We start from the raw sequence: 14,335 nt of genomic DNA, 5'->3' as shown, positions 1-14,335 counted from the left end.
TAGCGCAGAGCATGTGTGAAATGTATGTATGTAAAGTGAACAGATCAGGTAGGATTTTATTGTTGAAATGGGATATCGCAAAGGGAATAAGCTATCTTTAACTTACTGTATGCTACTTTTTTCCCCCTAAAATTAGTACAAAGTATTTTTTTTTAAATAGTAACCATTTGTCGTACATGCTATTTTTGTGCTCTTTTATTCTGTAGCTTGGGACTTTTAGATTTAAAAACTGAAGTCCCAAAAGACCTGGACTCAGAGGAAAGCAGTACTACAGGGAGACTCACTTTCCTTTTTTTTTCAAGTCACAGTTTGGCCTGATTTGTCCCCTCTGGTCCATCGGATGGTGAGTTGTTTCAGTGCTGGGTGTGATGTCAGTTCCCACCTTGAACAACACCAGAGACTGAAACATGCCCAGTGTCATCTTGAGAAAGCACTCTGGTGTCTTCTCCTGTGGCCTTAGACTGTGCATTGCTGTTTTCCACTTTATGGGAAAGTCAAGATAACTTTTTGCTTGGTTCTCTGGGCGGATACAGTGTGATTTTTACCGCCTCTGCGAACGCCTGTCACAGGTTGCTCTTTTATGAGGCAGTAATAGAGAGCTGAAGTCATCTGACCCTATGTCCAGGCTAGCCTCTGTTCCACTGGCTTCAGTAACTCGATATGGTTGTCAATAAATATTCTAAATTTGATTATATAATTGAATTGTAAAAAGACATTCAACCATGAAAAAAAGCAGCACTACCGCGACTGTCTGCCTTTTGAGCTCTTGCGTGGGCCTCTGGCCACAAATAATTCAACAACCTTGTGGTAATGATAGCACAGAGGTCACAGCCCAACTTGGCTACAGACAGAGTGAATTACACACGTTTTGAAAAAGGCTACTTTGGATTTTGGTCGGTAGATGGCAGTTAGCCTTGCTTATATCCAGCTCTAGCAACAACAGAGCACATCTTGAAAATATGCACCCAAATTAGTCTCTTGTTGTATCCGTTTGCCCTCTTATGGACAGATGCAAAAATAGATATTCACATAGTTCGAACTGAAGTGGTTTTGTCAAATTTTGAAAGCACTATAAATGAATGCAATTGTCCTTCATTTGACATTTCTTTCATAACTGTGTATTGCTGTTTTCCACTTTATTGGAAAGTCAAGATAACCTTTTTGCTTGCTTCTCTGAGTGGATATAGTGTGATTTTACTGTCACAGGTTTTCCTGTGATTTTTCCTGGCCCAAGTTTTTTTTTTTTTTTGTATTGAAATTGAAGTGATTTTAACAAAGCTGAATAACCTTTACTGTGTGAGGAAAAAACTACAACTTGGATGAAGAGACTACAAGCGGCAGCCGGGTATTTATATCACTGTAACTTGGTTCAAATTCATCTAGTTGTAATCTCTGTTGTCAAAGTGCTTGTGCACCGTTGAGTCCTCTCTGTCCTGCTGTTGTTGCAGACATGTCTGAGCAAATCTCAACTCCATGACTTGCTTCACATTTACTATTTGAACGTTAAGGGTTTATGGGAAATGGGGTTCATTAAAGGTTCCTTTCAGTGGGATTTTGAATGGTCTATGCCTCTGCTGTTGCTTGAGATCTGATTTTAGGCACCTATTATTGCTTTAAATTCTGACTTGCTGAAGCTCTTATTTGTTCCTTTCCTCAGCGCCAGGATTGTCCTTTTTATTATAAATGTGGGTGTTCTTCACCGACTAATATGACATTTCTCATCTGGCGTCATTAGGATATGTTAATTCACAATAATTAAGGTCGTGTTATCATGCTATCCATTAATGAATGATTGGGATTCATCAACATCAACATGGATGTGAATGAAAACAGATGTTTCTGAATGTATAATGAATCAGGCAGTATTTAGTCAGGGGGTTCTCACGTGCAGAAAATTAAAAGCAAACACAGTGAGAAGCTACAGATTGTCAGAGTAGAATATAAACTGAACTACTGACACTGTAGCTTTAGTTTAGAGGGTACAGCAGGTGTGTGAGAAAATTACAATATGTAATCTGCAGTTATGAATAAAGTGTATGCAGTAAAGTGGGAAATATTTATAATCATTTTGTTTTGTGTAATGTGCAGCAATTCTGCCCATTTAAAAGTCATTTTACATTATGAGGCTTTTCTCCCTTTAGCGATACTGCTGTTGTTTTTACTAGTGTTTTACAATTTTAATAGTTTTTAATCACAAAAAGGAACCACACAATGTATCCCTTGAGAAATTTGTGATTCCATTTTTTTTTTTTTTTTTTAAAGAATTGCTAAATACAGTGCCATCATGTGCTGTCCAGTCCCACAAACATGTCCTGTAACCCCAAACACACATTCTTCATCAGTCAGGTTGACTAAACATGAAGAAAACACTGCTCTTTGGCTACATCTTAAACATGTGTTCAAGGAGAGAGAAGAGGGCGAGTGTCAGAACAAAATGTTTTCATGCAATCTTTTTTTTTTTTTTTTTTTTTTTTTGGATAACAAAGGAGGATCATTGTTTGGTCTGCCCCTAATAGCAAACTAATTATCCACAAATGGAGGGGAAACACAGAACCAAAACATGTTTAAGGGTTGTTTGTCCACTCTTGCAATCTGTTCAGGGTAGCAAACAGAAAATAATATTATCATGATTAACTGAAGACACACACACACACACACACACACACACATGCACACATGCACACACACACACACACACACACACATACAAATATTCAGTTGTATCTTGTGCAGGTAATAAGGAGAGAACTAAAGTGAACAAACCATGCAGTCTTTTGAAGTATCTATTCCAATATAAAGAAGTGCTGGCTTCAAATTGTGAATAGTAATGAGGTGGAAATTACAGATGTCTGTCTAGTACTAGAGGTCAAAGTTGAAAGAAGTACATAATACATATATTGTATATAAAGGCTGTTGTTGGAGTCACAGTTAAATATATATATAGACAATCTCAGCAATCTCAAACGTCAAAGGTAAATATCCGGTGCTGGTGTCTGTCCTTTACCTTCACGGAGAAAGTGCTTTTTGTAGATGACCAATTTCCCCACCTGCAGTGGCCTCAATAAGCCATAATGCTATACAGTCACGACATGACATGCTGTGTTATCTCGATGACAGTGCCTCTGCTACTATAGTGCTATTTCATTTTCCCTTGCACAGAACTCAGGCTAACTTGAAAACAAATGCTGTAAGATAAACAAACTATATTTAAAGTGACAAACTCAAAGCTTTCAGTCTGGTCAGGCCGGTGAGCCGAGTCCTGGTACACATGCACACACCCTCTCCAAGCACACAGAGAGGGCTGGAAAAGACACAGACAGAGATGGTAAAAACTTCAGGTATTTTTCGATGGCCCACTGGCTCATCGATGCAGCAGGATTTCACAATACAATATTCTACAATATTATATATGTAATAATATTTTACAATGAAATAAGATTTTACCCATTTGAAATTTAAAAAAAGGGTAACACTGCTGCAAATATATACATATTGCAATACTTTAACTTTAATCAGTGGACCATAAGCTCACTCACCATTGTTTTACCTTTTCCAGCAATAGTGACTTAACAGACATTTATTTAAATGAAAATCCTTGAGATAGCCACTTTCATGAAAAATAGCTGAAAATAGTTTTACAGTGTTCTGCTAAAGTACAATAACCCTTTGAACATAACAGAGGATGAAATATGACACCTTTGTTTTCAACCTGGAACACGGCACACTGTAAGAGGATCTGTAACCACATCTCCGACAAGGTCAGAGATGTTGGTTAGGTGCTAGTCCAGCACAATTTACTGGTCAACCTTGAAGGAGACCAGTAAATTCTCAGTGTCAGTGTTACTGACATATGTGATGAATATGGTTGATTAAAGAGAGAGTGAAGAGTAATGTATATTTCTACAGTAGATAATACCAAGGTTTAAATCATCTCAATTAAAAAAGACTAACGCTGCCAGTATTTTCTTCTGTGACTTTTCATGTGAACGAAAGCATGCAACACTATGAATGTCTTCCAGGAGAGATTACATGAAAATGTTCACCATTATCTCCATATTTAAATAATATCAATATGGATAAGATATGAGTTTTGCAGATATGTGGTCATAAACCAAGATGTTGGACTGAAGTTTTTACCTGATGATGGCACTAGATGAAAAGTCAAAGAATCAGTCAAGTTATCACAATACATCATGTGGGGACAATGATTGTTTGTACCACATACCAAAAAAATGTCAACCTAATACTGGTATCTAAGGAAAAGTCAATATGATTTGACCTCTGGGGACCATGACTGTCTACAAAATTTCTTCATCCAATAGTTGTTGTGATATTTCAGCAGACCAATCACAGACATTGCTATCTTTTTGCCATACCCCTACCATGTTTTCTAGTCATTTTCCCTCTTGTGTTGTTATATTGTTCAAGTGAACTGCACTTGCTTCATGTTTGTGTTTCTGGGTTAAGAAAATCACCACAGGAAGCATCAGCGCTTACTGCAATTTGAAACCAACTTTCCCTACCAACTAGTCCCCAAGTAATTACTGTTATGTCTTTTGTACATAGAAAAGGTAAATCAATGAACATCCTCTGGCCATTAGACAGACAGTGCTGTGTCTCTTCAGTGCATTCCCAGGCTAAAGATAAAATATAATAATATCCATGCTAAACTAATCAATGCTACACTCTGGTCATTCAATACTTTTGGACCATTAATTGTAATTTGGTCTTAATTAATCATACTAACAATTAGAGATTCCTTAGTTTGAGCCAGTAAAATATGAGCAACTGAGTTTTGAAGTAGTGTGAAGTAAAATTAATGGATGAGTGCAGGTTTTTATTTTCTGCAGATAGAGTGTTATTATCAGAGCAACAGAAAGGTCACCTTTATTAATCATAATAATTATTTACAGTAATTAGGCCAGATATCAAAGGAGCACTTTGTGCTGCTTGCAGAGAAAATTGATTCTTCATGCTCAGAATTACTTCAAGGGTACTAACACATTGTATATTTTGTATTCAATATGAAAATGAAAAAGTCCAACCTCAATTACGACTGGCACTAATGTGGTGCATCACTCTACCACGGTTCTTATACTGATTATTAAGCTTTTTATTCATCATACTTTTCGCTTGGAAAAAATCCAAAATAATAATAATGATCAATGATCAATGATGTTTTTACAGCACTTTTATGTAACAAACCTTTTTGTTACATTTTGTAGAACTTATGTAATGTCAGTATTTTAAGATATTACATAAAAATGAATCAGTGCAACAAAAATACATATATATAAATTTAAAAAAAGAACCATATAAAAGCCTATAAAAGACAGAACTAATTGACATTTCCTTTTCTTTCTTTTAAACTCAATTGTAAAACTATTGGGGTGTTCATCATTTTGTTTTATGGGAGATTTTACCAATCTCATGAAAATTGATATAAATTAGCCTATTATTCCTATGATTACAGGAGAGTGTGAATGTGATAAATTTGCACTGTATTGGCAATTAGTGGGTGTATATACAGAAATTGCAATTGGAGTTAACGAATGGGAAAAATTCAAGCCTTTGAGCTGATTGCATTTAAGTTCAGAGAAAACACTCAAAAGTTTGGTGAGTTAATATGGTGTGATTTTTGTTGTATTTTGATATAACTAAAATGTAGTTGTGTAGCAACCCTTTTGTTTCACAGAGTTGGTTTAGCTTTGAAATTGACATCCACTCAAGTTTTTTGGCGTGGTTTTTCCATTTTCTTGCCACATCCATATAGCCTTGTCCAACTTTTTATAATCTTCATTACTTGAGAGATTTGAATGTGGGATGATTCCTAAATGTATTGTATCATTGAGCATACACCCTTTTATCGACATGTTTCCAAGTATTAAGACCCTAAAGGCTGGAGAGCTGAATGTTATCCAAGGTCAATAACTCCCAGGCCAAATATGTATTTTGGCCAGCAGAGAGCAATTCACTGTTCATGAGTTGGCAAGCTGTATCTGCTATCTGAAACCCTCAGTGCAGTCTGTTTTCCAGGTAACAGGGCTCGAAATCACATAAAAACCTGACACTTATGCAAGACAAGGGTGGTGATTATTTCAGCATACTTGCTGAGTAGTTCAGCAAGTAGCACATAACTTTAAACTTTGGTCAGTTGCTTGAACTGATTTATACCTACAGTCTGAAAATATGTCACAAGCAAGTTTTCAAGAGTAGACTTGTTTGTAAAACTACTTTTGTTTTTTTTTTTTCATTAAGTTTTTTACAAATTTTGAAAAATTATTAACTACAGTCCAACAGCATGAACAGACTTGCTTTTAGTCAGCTGCATATAGAAGAAATTATAGAAACACTGAATGTCTTTATCTAGTTTTTTATCACCACTGGCTTACACCTGCCTGGAAGTTAAACATTGCCAAAGCCATTTATGTAGTCCAAATTGATTTTATCAAATTATTATCTATTAGCAGTCTTTGTTCATTATTCATTATTTTCATTTAACTTCACACTACAGCACAGAATAGTCTGTGATCTGATTTTAATGACCACTCATGTCATTGCCTGGGACTTTATTAGCCTGTGTAGAGCTTAATTTGCAGGTTCAGACTTTTCTTTTTAGCACAGTGCCAGTCTTTTTTGTTTCAGTCATTAATGTCTTTCATGGGAATGACTGTAATGGACTTTCATGAACAATGCAACCTATGCAACAATTCCAACCTATTCAACAGACATATGGAGGGGAAACTTTATTTTATGCAAATGAGGAGTCAGTATAAGGGACAGATTACAGCACCCTGGAGTATGTATATTGCTAAGAACATATTTGGTTTATTTTCAGTACTTCACAAATGACTGTAAGTGCATTCTTTTTAGGGTAGAGATTAAAAAGGGAAAGATGGTTGAGATGGATTTCTGAATTAGTTTGGACTTGTCTACGTCATCTGCGACAGCACTGCTGTGTGAACACAGCTTTCTCAGGATCCTGCAATATCAAGTCACATAAATAAGAGACCTGGCCAACAAAAAATGACATAAATAATATTACATAAATAAACTAATACTACTACTCACTAAAATACTAATATAAATAATGTTGTTTAAGCTTTTGTATTGCCATATATTACCCATCTTTTGAGCACTTTAAATAGTACCACAGATGCAGGATTGCATGTGCAATACACAGGGGCTTATGTGTCCTTGATTCAGGTCTAATTGAAAAAATGGAATGAAAAGGCCCTACGGGCTCTTAATATTTAAACAAATGTTGGTGTAATGGCAGGTCATTCAGCTGCAAAGAAACTAGAATGAGTGACTAGGGACATGTTTTAGGTGTGGATGTGCTGTGCCATTTCAATAGAAAGATAATAGGTTTGGCTAAATAAGGTCCAAGAAAAGTAAGGAAGCGAACCTCTGGGAATATTAGCATATAGAGCCAGGATATGCCAATATACTATAATACAGTAAGTTTCTCAAGCACTCACACTGATGGTCTAGCACACTTTGCAGAACAGTGGATTATCCTGCCTGAGTGCAGGAGTCTCAGAGATGTCAAACTGTTCCGAGTTCGACTCTCCAACCTAACTGCAGTATGGGAGTATAAAATGATCTCCAAAATAACATTTAAAAAATAATTTACTTTATTTGTTGTTTTTTTTGTTATTATTTATTTATTTTGTTGTTTTTAATCATGCATTAACTTCAGTAGCCTACAAAATTTAGTCTTTCAAACCACCTCAACCCTGACAGAATCAAAATTAAAAATGAAATAAAATAGTCTTAAAAAGTTAACCTTAAAATTCTTGCAATCTGGGATCCTACTGCATTTTTTATGTTTCATGTTTTGAATTTGTCAATCATTTCTTAGATATGTGTTTTCCTCAGTTGCACACAGTACACCCCTGCTTCACAAACAAAAGTCGCTACATGTGAACTGACTCATCCTGCCCTATGATTTAGTCTTATTATCACATAAGGGAAGGGTGTTATTAGAACAAGATATGGTTGCCATGTAGGGCTGTGACTGCTATTATTAACAATGCAAAGAAATGTCAGCCAGCCAGAATACCCAACCAGGAGAGGAGCCCCTGAACAGTGCTTTATTAGAAACCACGACACGTGAAATGCATGCAGTATGTTTGTTTACAAAGAAGGGTGGAGGAATATTTGACATTTGTGCATGGAGAGATGTGTTATGATCTTCCCAACATTTACGGCTGTGCACTCAGGAACACGGGAGCCTATTAGCTAGGCTTCAGTGAGACTCCCCAGCTACTGCCTCTTTTTTCTCCCTCTCTGATTTTCTCTGTGTTGGCTGAGTTAATGCTCAAGAGATCAGGTGCTGACAAGGAAGAAAGCCACTTGAGCAGATGACAAAGAAACAATAATATAATTGCTGTGAATGTAAAATTTGAATTATACTACTTGATGTCTACGTTTGAAGTCATTTACAATTCAAAACAGCACTCAATAAAAGCCAAATTAAAGTTGGAATTAATTCTTTGCTAAGAAATCAGCAATACCCGTGGCACATCTTTTGACTGGTGTACTTATTTTCTTGAAACTGCAATTTCATTTATATGCCCCCTCCCACCCCCAACAATGTTGGGACTGTAATGTATGGAGCACTTAGGTCACAGGACCACTCGTTGTTATTTACTGTCACCACATCTGGGCTCATGAAAGACAGCTAGCGTTACTTAGATCACTGATCCTTTGTATAATGTGGGACAAACACATCACTGAGTGTGCAGGAGCTGCCGATCACTCAGCAGGTGTTGAAATAAGAGGTCTGTCATTTGCAGTCTTGAGCACTTGCCCACAGTCATGTGGTGGCAGGAAGTAAACAAATGTGTCTCACAGCGGAAAAATAGCAACGCATCCACTTAACCTAAACTTGATGCACACTTATCCTAATACCACCTCGAAACCTCTTGTGGTGAAGTGTGTCCCAGAATTCGCTCTGATGTGCCTACACCAATCCAGTTGTTGGCAGGAATGCATCTACAAGCTGATTTTAGGACTGATATTAGTCACCAGACATTAAAAAAAAAAAAAAAAGGTTTCTGTTATGTTGGATTCCTTATTCATTTTTAATTCTAAAAGTGTTACTCCTAAGCTTCTGCCTGTGTTTTTACTGTCATCAGATTGTCAACGTGGCACTGAATGGGTGATTCTTCCGTTTATTCCAACAAATCATCTGAAGTTGATTCAGCCATGTTTGCATCTGGTCGAGTGACGAGATGTCCTTAATAATCAAAAGCACCACAGTCAGTAATCACCACCACAGAAATTGATGAGTGTGTTTCCTTGCAATTCGACTCTCAAATGTCAGCCAATCGTTACCATGGGAAAAACCCCAACTATAGGGGCTTGAAGTATAGACACTGTTTCTACAAGAAGGGTTTTAAAAGGGGTTTAAGGGATATTAAAAGACATTTGTTTATAAGTTTCATCTTACAATACGTACCGAATCAATGCCAAATATAATAATAAAAACAGATGTTCTCATCTCATGGTGAAATTTTGTACCTTATGTTTAATGTATTCTTCAGATAATACAAAGCGAATGAAGCTTCTTTCGATATGCTGTAACACAATATTCAATTATAGGCTCATGGGCCAGCTGCCTCGGTGGACAAATGAATTGTTTCAGTGAGAAACTAATGCATCTGGGAATAATAGTGGGTGCTCAGGATGATAATGTATACTAGTGTCTGTGTCTAAAACTTATGAATATTTTGTTACAGTATGCAATCAGAACCTTTACATTAATCATTCATAGTCCTTGTGGCCCATTATTTCTGCTATTAAATTATTAATGCTTTGGGCTGACTTTCTTCACATAATCAAGTACCTATTGTTGGCTGCTATACATTGCTCCTCTACATGCGGATAGAGTCATAAAATAAGACATTAAATTAATGTATAGACAACAACAGTACTTCAAGTAAATTATACTCTTACTCATGTTCCTTTGAAGCCTTTTGTCTGTTTTTTTATCGTAGGAAAAGACATCAGATACTGTAAATGTCTGCATAATGACCCAGACTGTGTGTCCTTTCTATCTCTCCCTCCCCCTCCCCAATCCATCCATCCTTCTAGAGTTTTTCTTGGAGCTGCTAGACAATTCTGAGAAGTCTCTCAACAGTATGTTCACACGGACATACGGGAAGCTGTATATGCAGAACTCAGAAGTGTTCCAGGACCTGTTCACTGAGCTAAAGCGCTACTACACGGGGGGCAACGTCAACTTGGAAGAGATGCTGAATGACTTCTGGTCCAGGCTGCTTGAGCGCATGTTCCAGTTACTCAACTCCCAGTACCACTTCACAGATGACTACCTGGAGTGTGCCAGTAAATACACAGATCAGCTAAAGCCCTTTGGGGATGTGCCCAGGAAACTCAAGGCCCAAGTCACCAGGGCCTTCATCGCTGCACGGACATTTGTCCAGGGGCTAATGGTGGGTCGGGAGGTTGCCAACAGGGTCGCAAAGGTGAGTTAAATCTTCTTCTCATAGCCGTTTTGTCTGTTATCGTGTGGCTTGGCTCTTAGTGAGTCTTTGCCGTTGAGCAGTGTTGTCCATATCGTGTGCTAATTGTACTTACACACAAGAAAAAAATAGTTTAAAGAAAACATTCAATCATTCACAGCTATTCTATTCTCTGCTGTATACACTGTACCAATGGTCGCTCCACCTTTATCGTTTTGAATTACCTGGTTGCACTTTTATAAGCTCTGAATTCTTTGAAACCTCTTCTGTGTATTTAACCTCATACTCTTTTAGAATTAGGTTGCATCTGTATTACTCCCGGTGTGGGGCCCAGTGTGAGCCCTTCTTTCATACGGCTGGTGCAGTATACAGTACACTGTATGCTCCACATTTCAGTAAAATCACCCGCAGAGAGCAAAGCTTTGCCAAAGAGGAAAGATTAAAGCACATTTCCCCCGAGATTTTTCATGTGGGTGTGTTGGCAGTGTCTCTCTTTGGTATTCAAATTTTTTGACAATGTATCAGGAAAATTAGTGACATTTTCCATGCTGACAGTTAATTGATAATATTCACAATTGTGTGTTTCGTTGCAGGTGTTGTTGTTTATTGTTCGGATCGGGGAATTGGTTGATAAGTTTCTGAAAAATAAATATGTTTTTGAGGCATTAGCAAACACTGGAGATTAAAACTGTTTTTAAAGGCTTAGTGGACATGCGTTCTAATTCCATGTTAAACACAGAAAGTTATGCAATGGATGTCTAAACTGTAAAAATTGTATAACCAAAGCTGTTAGCTGTTGGTGGCACACTGTATTGCTCCACTTTACAAAATGGATGCAATAGGTTTGATACAGAGTTGGTTTCCTGAAAAACACTGGACATAAAGGTGTATGACAAGGGCTTAGAAAGCTTAGTTTAATAAACTTTAAGATTTTAAAGTCTTTGTTTTATGTTATGATAAGGGAATGAATAAGCGACTATGGGAGAAAATACTCCTTACTACTTACTTTCCTAAGCTCTTTTCAAAAGCACATGGACCCATTATAGGCATGGATTTGTTAATTACTGATAAATCAGAATGGCGCTTTTAGTCTGGCATGTTCCTGACCCAACCAAAATCAATACTCTTCACCTGCAATTCAACACAAATGATGTAAAACTGCAGTTTTTGACAAGTTCAACCAGCAGTTTTAAAAATGTCTTCAGAGTTTGCCAAGGATTTGATTCCTTTTAATCTGCTTCTGAACTTGAAACTTGCTGTGCCTTTCAGTTCAACAGGGGAGACTAAAATGTCTGAAGAAGAAAGAAAAAAGAAAGTAGTAACAAGAGTGAGAGGGCAAAAAATAAATGAAATGTGCTCAGTTTGAGAGAGAACTTTAATCATTCTTATGTTTGAGGCTTAACTGACCCCCTGTCATAAGCAGTAGGCTTTCTGGGTAGATTGTGTAAATGCATTATATTATATAAGAACTTAGGCATGTGGCCACATGTAAATTACAAATGCCATGTAGTGATTATTTTCATTATTGATGAATCTGCTGATTATTTCCTCAACAAATCAGTTTAGTCAATGAAATGATTTATCAATTATCAAAAAAAAAAAGCTGCCAATGAATTTTCTTCAGGTCAACTAATTGATTAATTGTTGCAGCTCTATATTAAAATTATACACTACAGAGTCCAATATTAACACTTGTCCGAGTTATTGACATGTTTTGTTTATGTTTAGGTCAAAGTATCCAGTGTTGGTGATTGTTACATGCTTTAGAGTCAGTTGAACTAAAAAGAAAAAGAAAATGAACACTGGGGAAAGAGTCAACTGAACACAAGCTCAGAACAGAACTAAATATACTTATTAATTTGACTGTATTATAATATTGTTTATGTGAGCACACAGAGTAGGAGAGAAGCAAACAGATAAAGAGCTAAAACCGACTGACACTAGGCAGAATGCAAATATCACAGATGACATCATGAATATGCGAATTAGAGTATTACATCATCTACCACATTAGCAACTTTTTGGAGGAGGTTTCTGTTTTCCATTTGAATGTTGTTTACAGCGACTCCACGACAGTTTGCAACTACATCCTCCGTTTCACACACTGACCGTACACAGTCCAGCCATATACTAGATTTTGACTTTGTTTATCATGTATCTAGAATGCAGATAATGCGTGTGGAAAGGTAAGCGTCCGTGACAATCCAACATGTCCATCCAACATCCAACAGGTTTATTATTATTGTCTAAAACTGAGCCATCAGTTTGATTTATTTTCACCATATTCCTGTACCCACTTTACTCACATGATTAAGGGGGATTGTGAGCATTTGCATTATGATAGTATGTACATATTAAAGTGCCATATCCTCCCCTCTGTACCCTGCTGCCATGTTTAATCTCTGAAGAGTCAGTCATTCTAAATTGTTCATGATTATCTTTTAGCTTGCCTCTCAGCTAGCTCTCCACCAGTCCTCAGTGGCATAGCTATTTCAGACGAAGAGTTCGAATGAACACCTCTATACATCTGTCCTAGACTTAAAAGGCACTGTCACTCTGGATCAAATCCCGTATTCCCTGCTTCCTCATCAATTATGAAGTGGAGCCAGGAAACAGTGTGGCATTGCTGAAGGCTGTCAGGCTGGTGAACGGCCACAGAACTTGAGGTGAAAAATTGCTTGACATGACAAATCACCTTGACCTAAGAATCACCCTCTGTGCTCGCTGCTTTCAGCGACAAAAAGCCACTTGCATCTCCTTACAACATGATCTCAGAGTACACGCCAATTTTTCACTGCTTAGGTGTGAGCGTGGTCCTATGTACAAGGCACTTTCTGTTCAACTTTATCTCCATAAGCGACAAGAATTGATGTGCCTTATGGTAGAATGCTATCCTTGTGTGTGGTTTGCTGCTGCAACTACTCTATCCTTGGAAATCACTGTTTTGCTTTGAGGGCCATTCAGCAGTTTCTGTTATCTTAGCAGATCACTCATGAGCAAATGGTGCTCCGACCCACCTCATAATTGGACTGCTGTGACAAACGGACCTTCCGGTAAAATGTTGTTCCATAAACCTTAGCCCTTTCTCAATGCAGAATATGCCAAGTTCAGACTCCCATGGATGGGAGGATTGTTTGCAACTGGAACAGCAGCATTCTTGCTAATATCAGCAGCAGTTTAGCTTGGTGCTGGTGATTAACACAACTATACTTGCCGGTACTGTGACTAAAAATTCTTAACACAAATATATTATTAAATATGTTTATTTCTTTTTACAGAAACGTGGTGGTTTATCTGTACGTACAAGAAACCCACAGGGTCCACAGTGGCAGCACTGTTGTTAAACATCAGTTATCATACATCAAAGTGCTACAGACAAGCAACCCACCAATAAATAGCCAAAAGCCAAAGAGCTTGTTGAGAAAAGCTTGTTCTCCGGGGACAACGGCAGAATGCAAATACGCCACGATGACATCATGAATGTGCTAATTACCGTATTACATCATCTACTGTAGCTACATTTAGCAACTTCTCCAGCAGGCTTTAGCTACTTTCCATCGAAAGGAGCTGTTTTCGGCGGTTTAACAACAGTTTTCAAGTACGTCCTCAATGTGGCACATTGACCATACACAGCCATAGACTAAGTTTTGACCTAGTCTTGTTCTATGAAATGGCTGCTTTCAACCATCTGTCTGTTCAATTTTCCATGTTACTTTAACACAGAATGACGTACTGACTATGATGAGCCATACATAATTATTGACTGATTACTACAGACAGCTGTGTACGCAGCGAAGTCAGAACAGGAGAGATATCACCCCGTAAAATGGGATTGGACTCAACTT

At 37.5% G+C, this 14,335-nt stretch overlaps 1 protein-coding gene across 2 annotated transcripts in view; it reads left to right on the top strand.

The window, feature by feature from the left end:
• gpc6a (glypican 6a) overlaps window positions 1-14,335 on the top strand; it is a 128,938-nt gene that overhangs the window by 54,342 nt on the left and 60,261 nt on the right. For both annotated transcript variants that reach the window (XM_071489129.1, XM_071489128.1), the window contains exon 3: window positions 10,102-10,493. In XM_071489129.1, the coding sequence (XP_071345230.1) occupies window positions 10,102-10,493 (392 nt within the window). The remainder of the gene's footprint in view (window positions 1-10,101; window positions 10,494-14,335) is intronic.

This window comes from Trachinotus anak, unplaced genomic scaffold (genome assembly GCF_046630095.1).
Source record: "Trachinotus anak isolate AG129_WGS33_773 ecotype Australia unplaced genomic scaffold, CSIRO_AGI_Tana_v1 ptg000011l, whole genome shotgun sequence".
Taxonomy (NCBI): Eukaryota; Metazoa; Chordata; class Actinopteri; order Carangiformes; family Carangidae; genus Trachinotus; species Trachinotus anak.
This window is presented reverse-complemented; position numbering and strand designations above follow the sequence as displayed.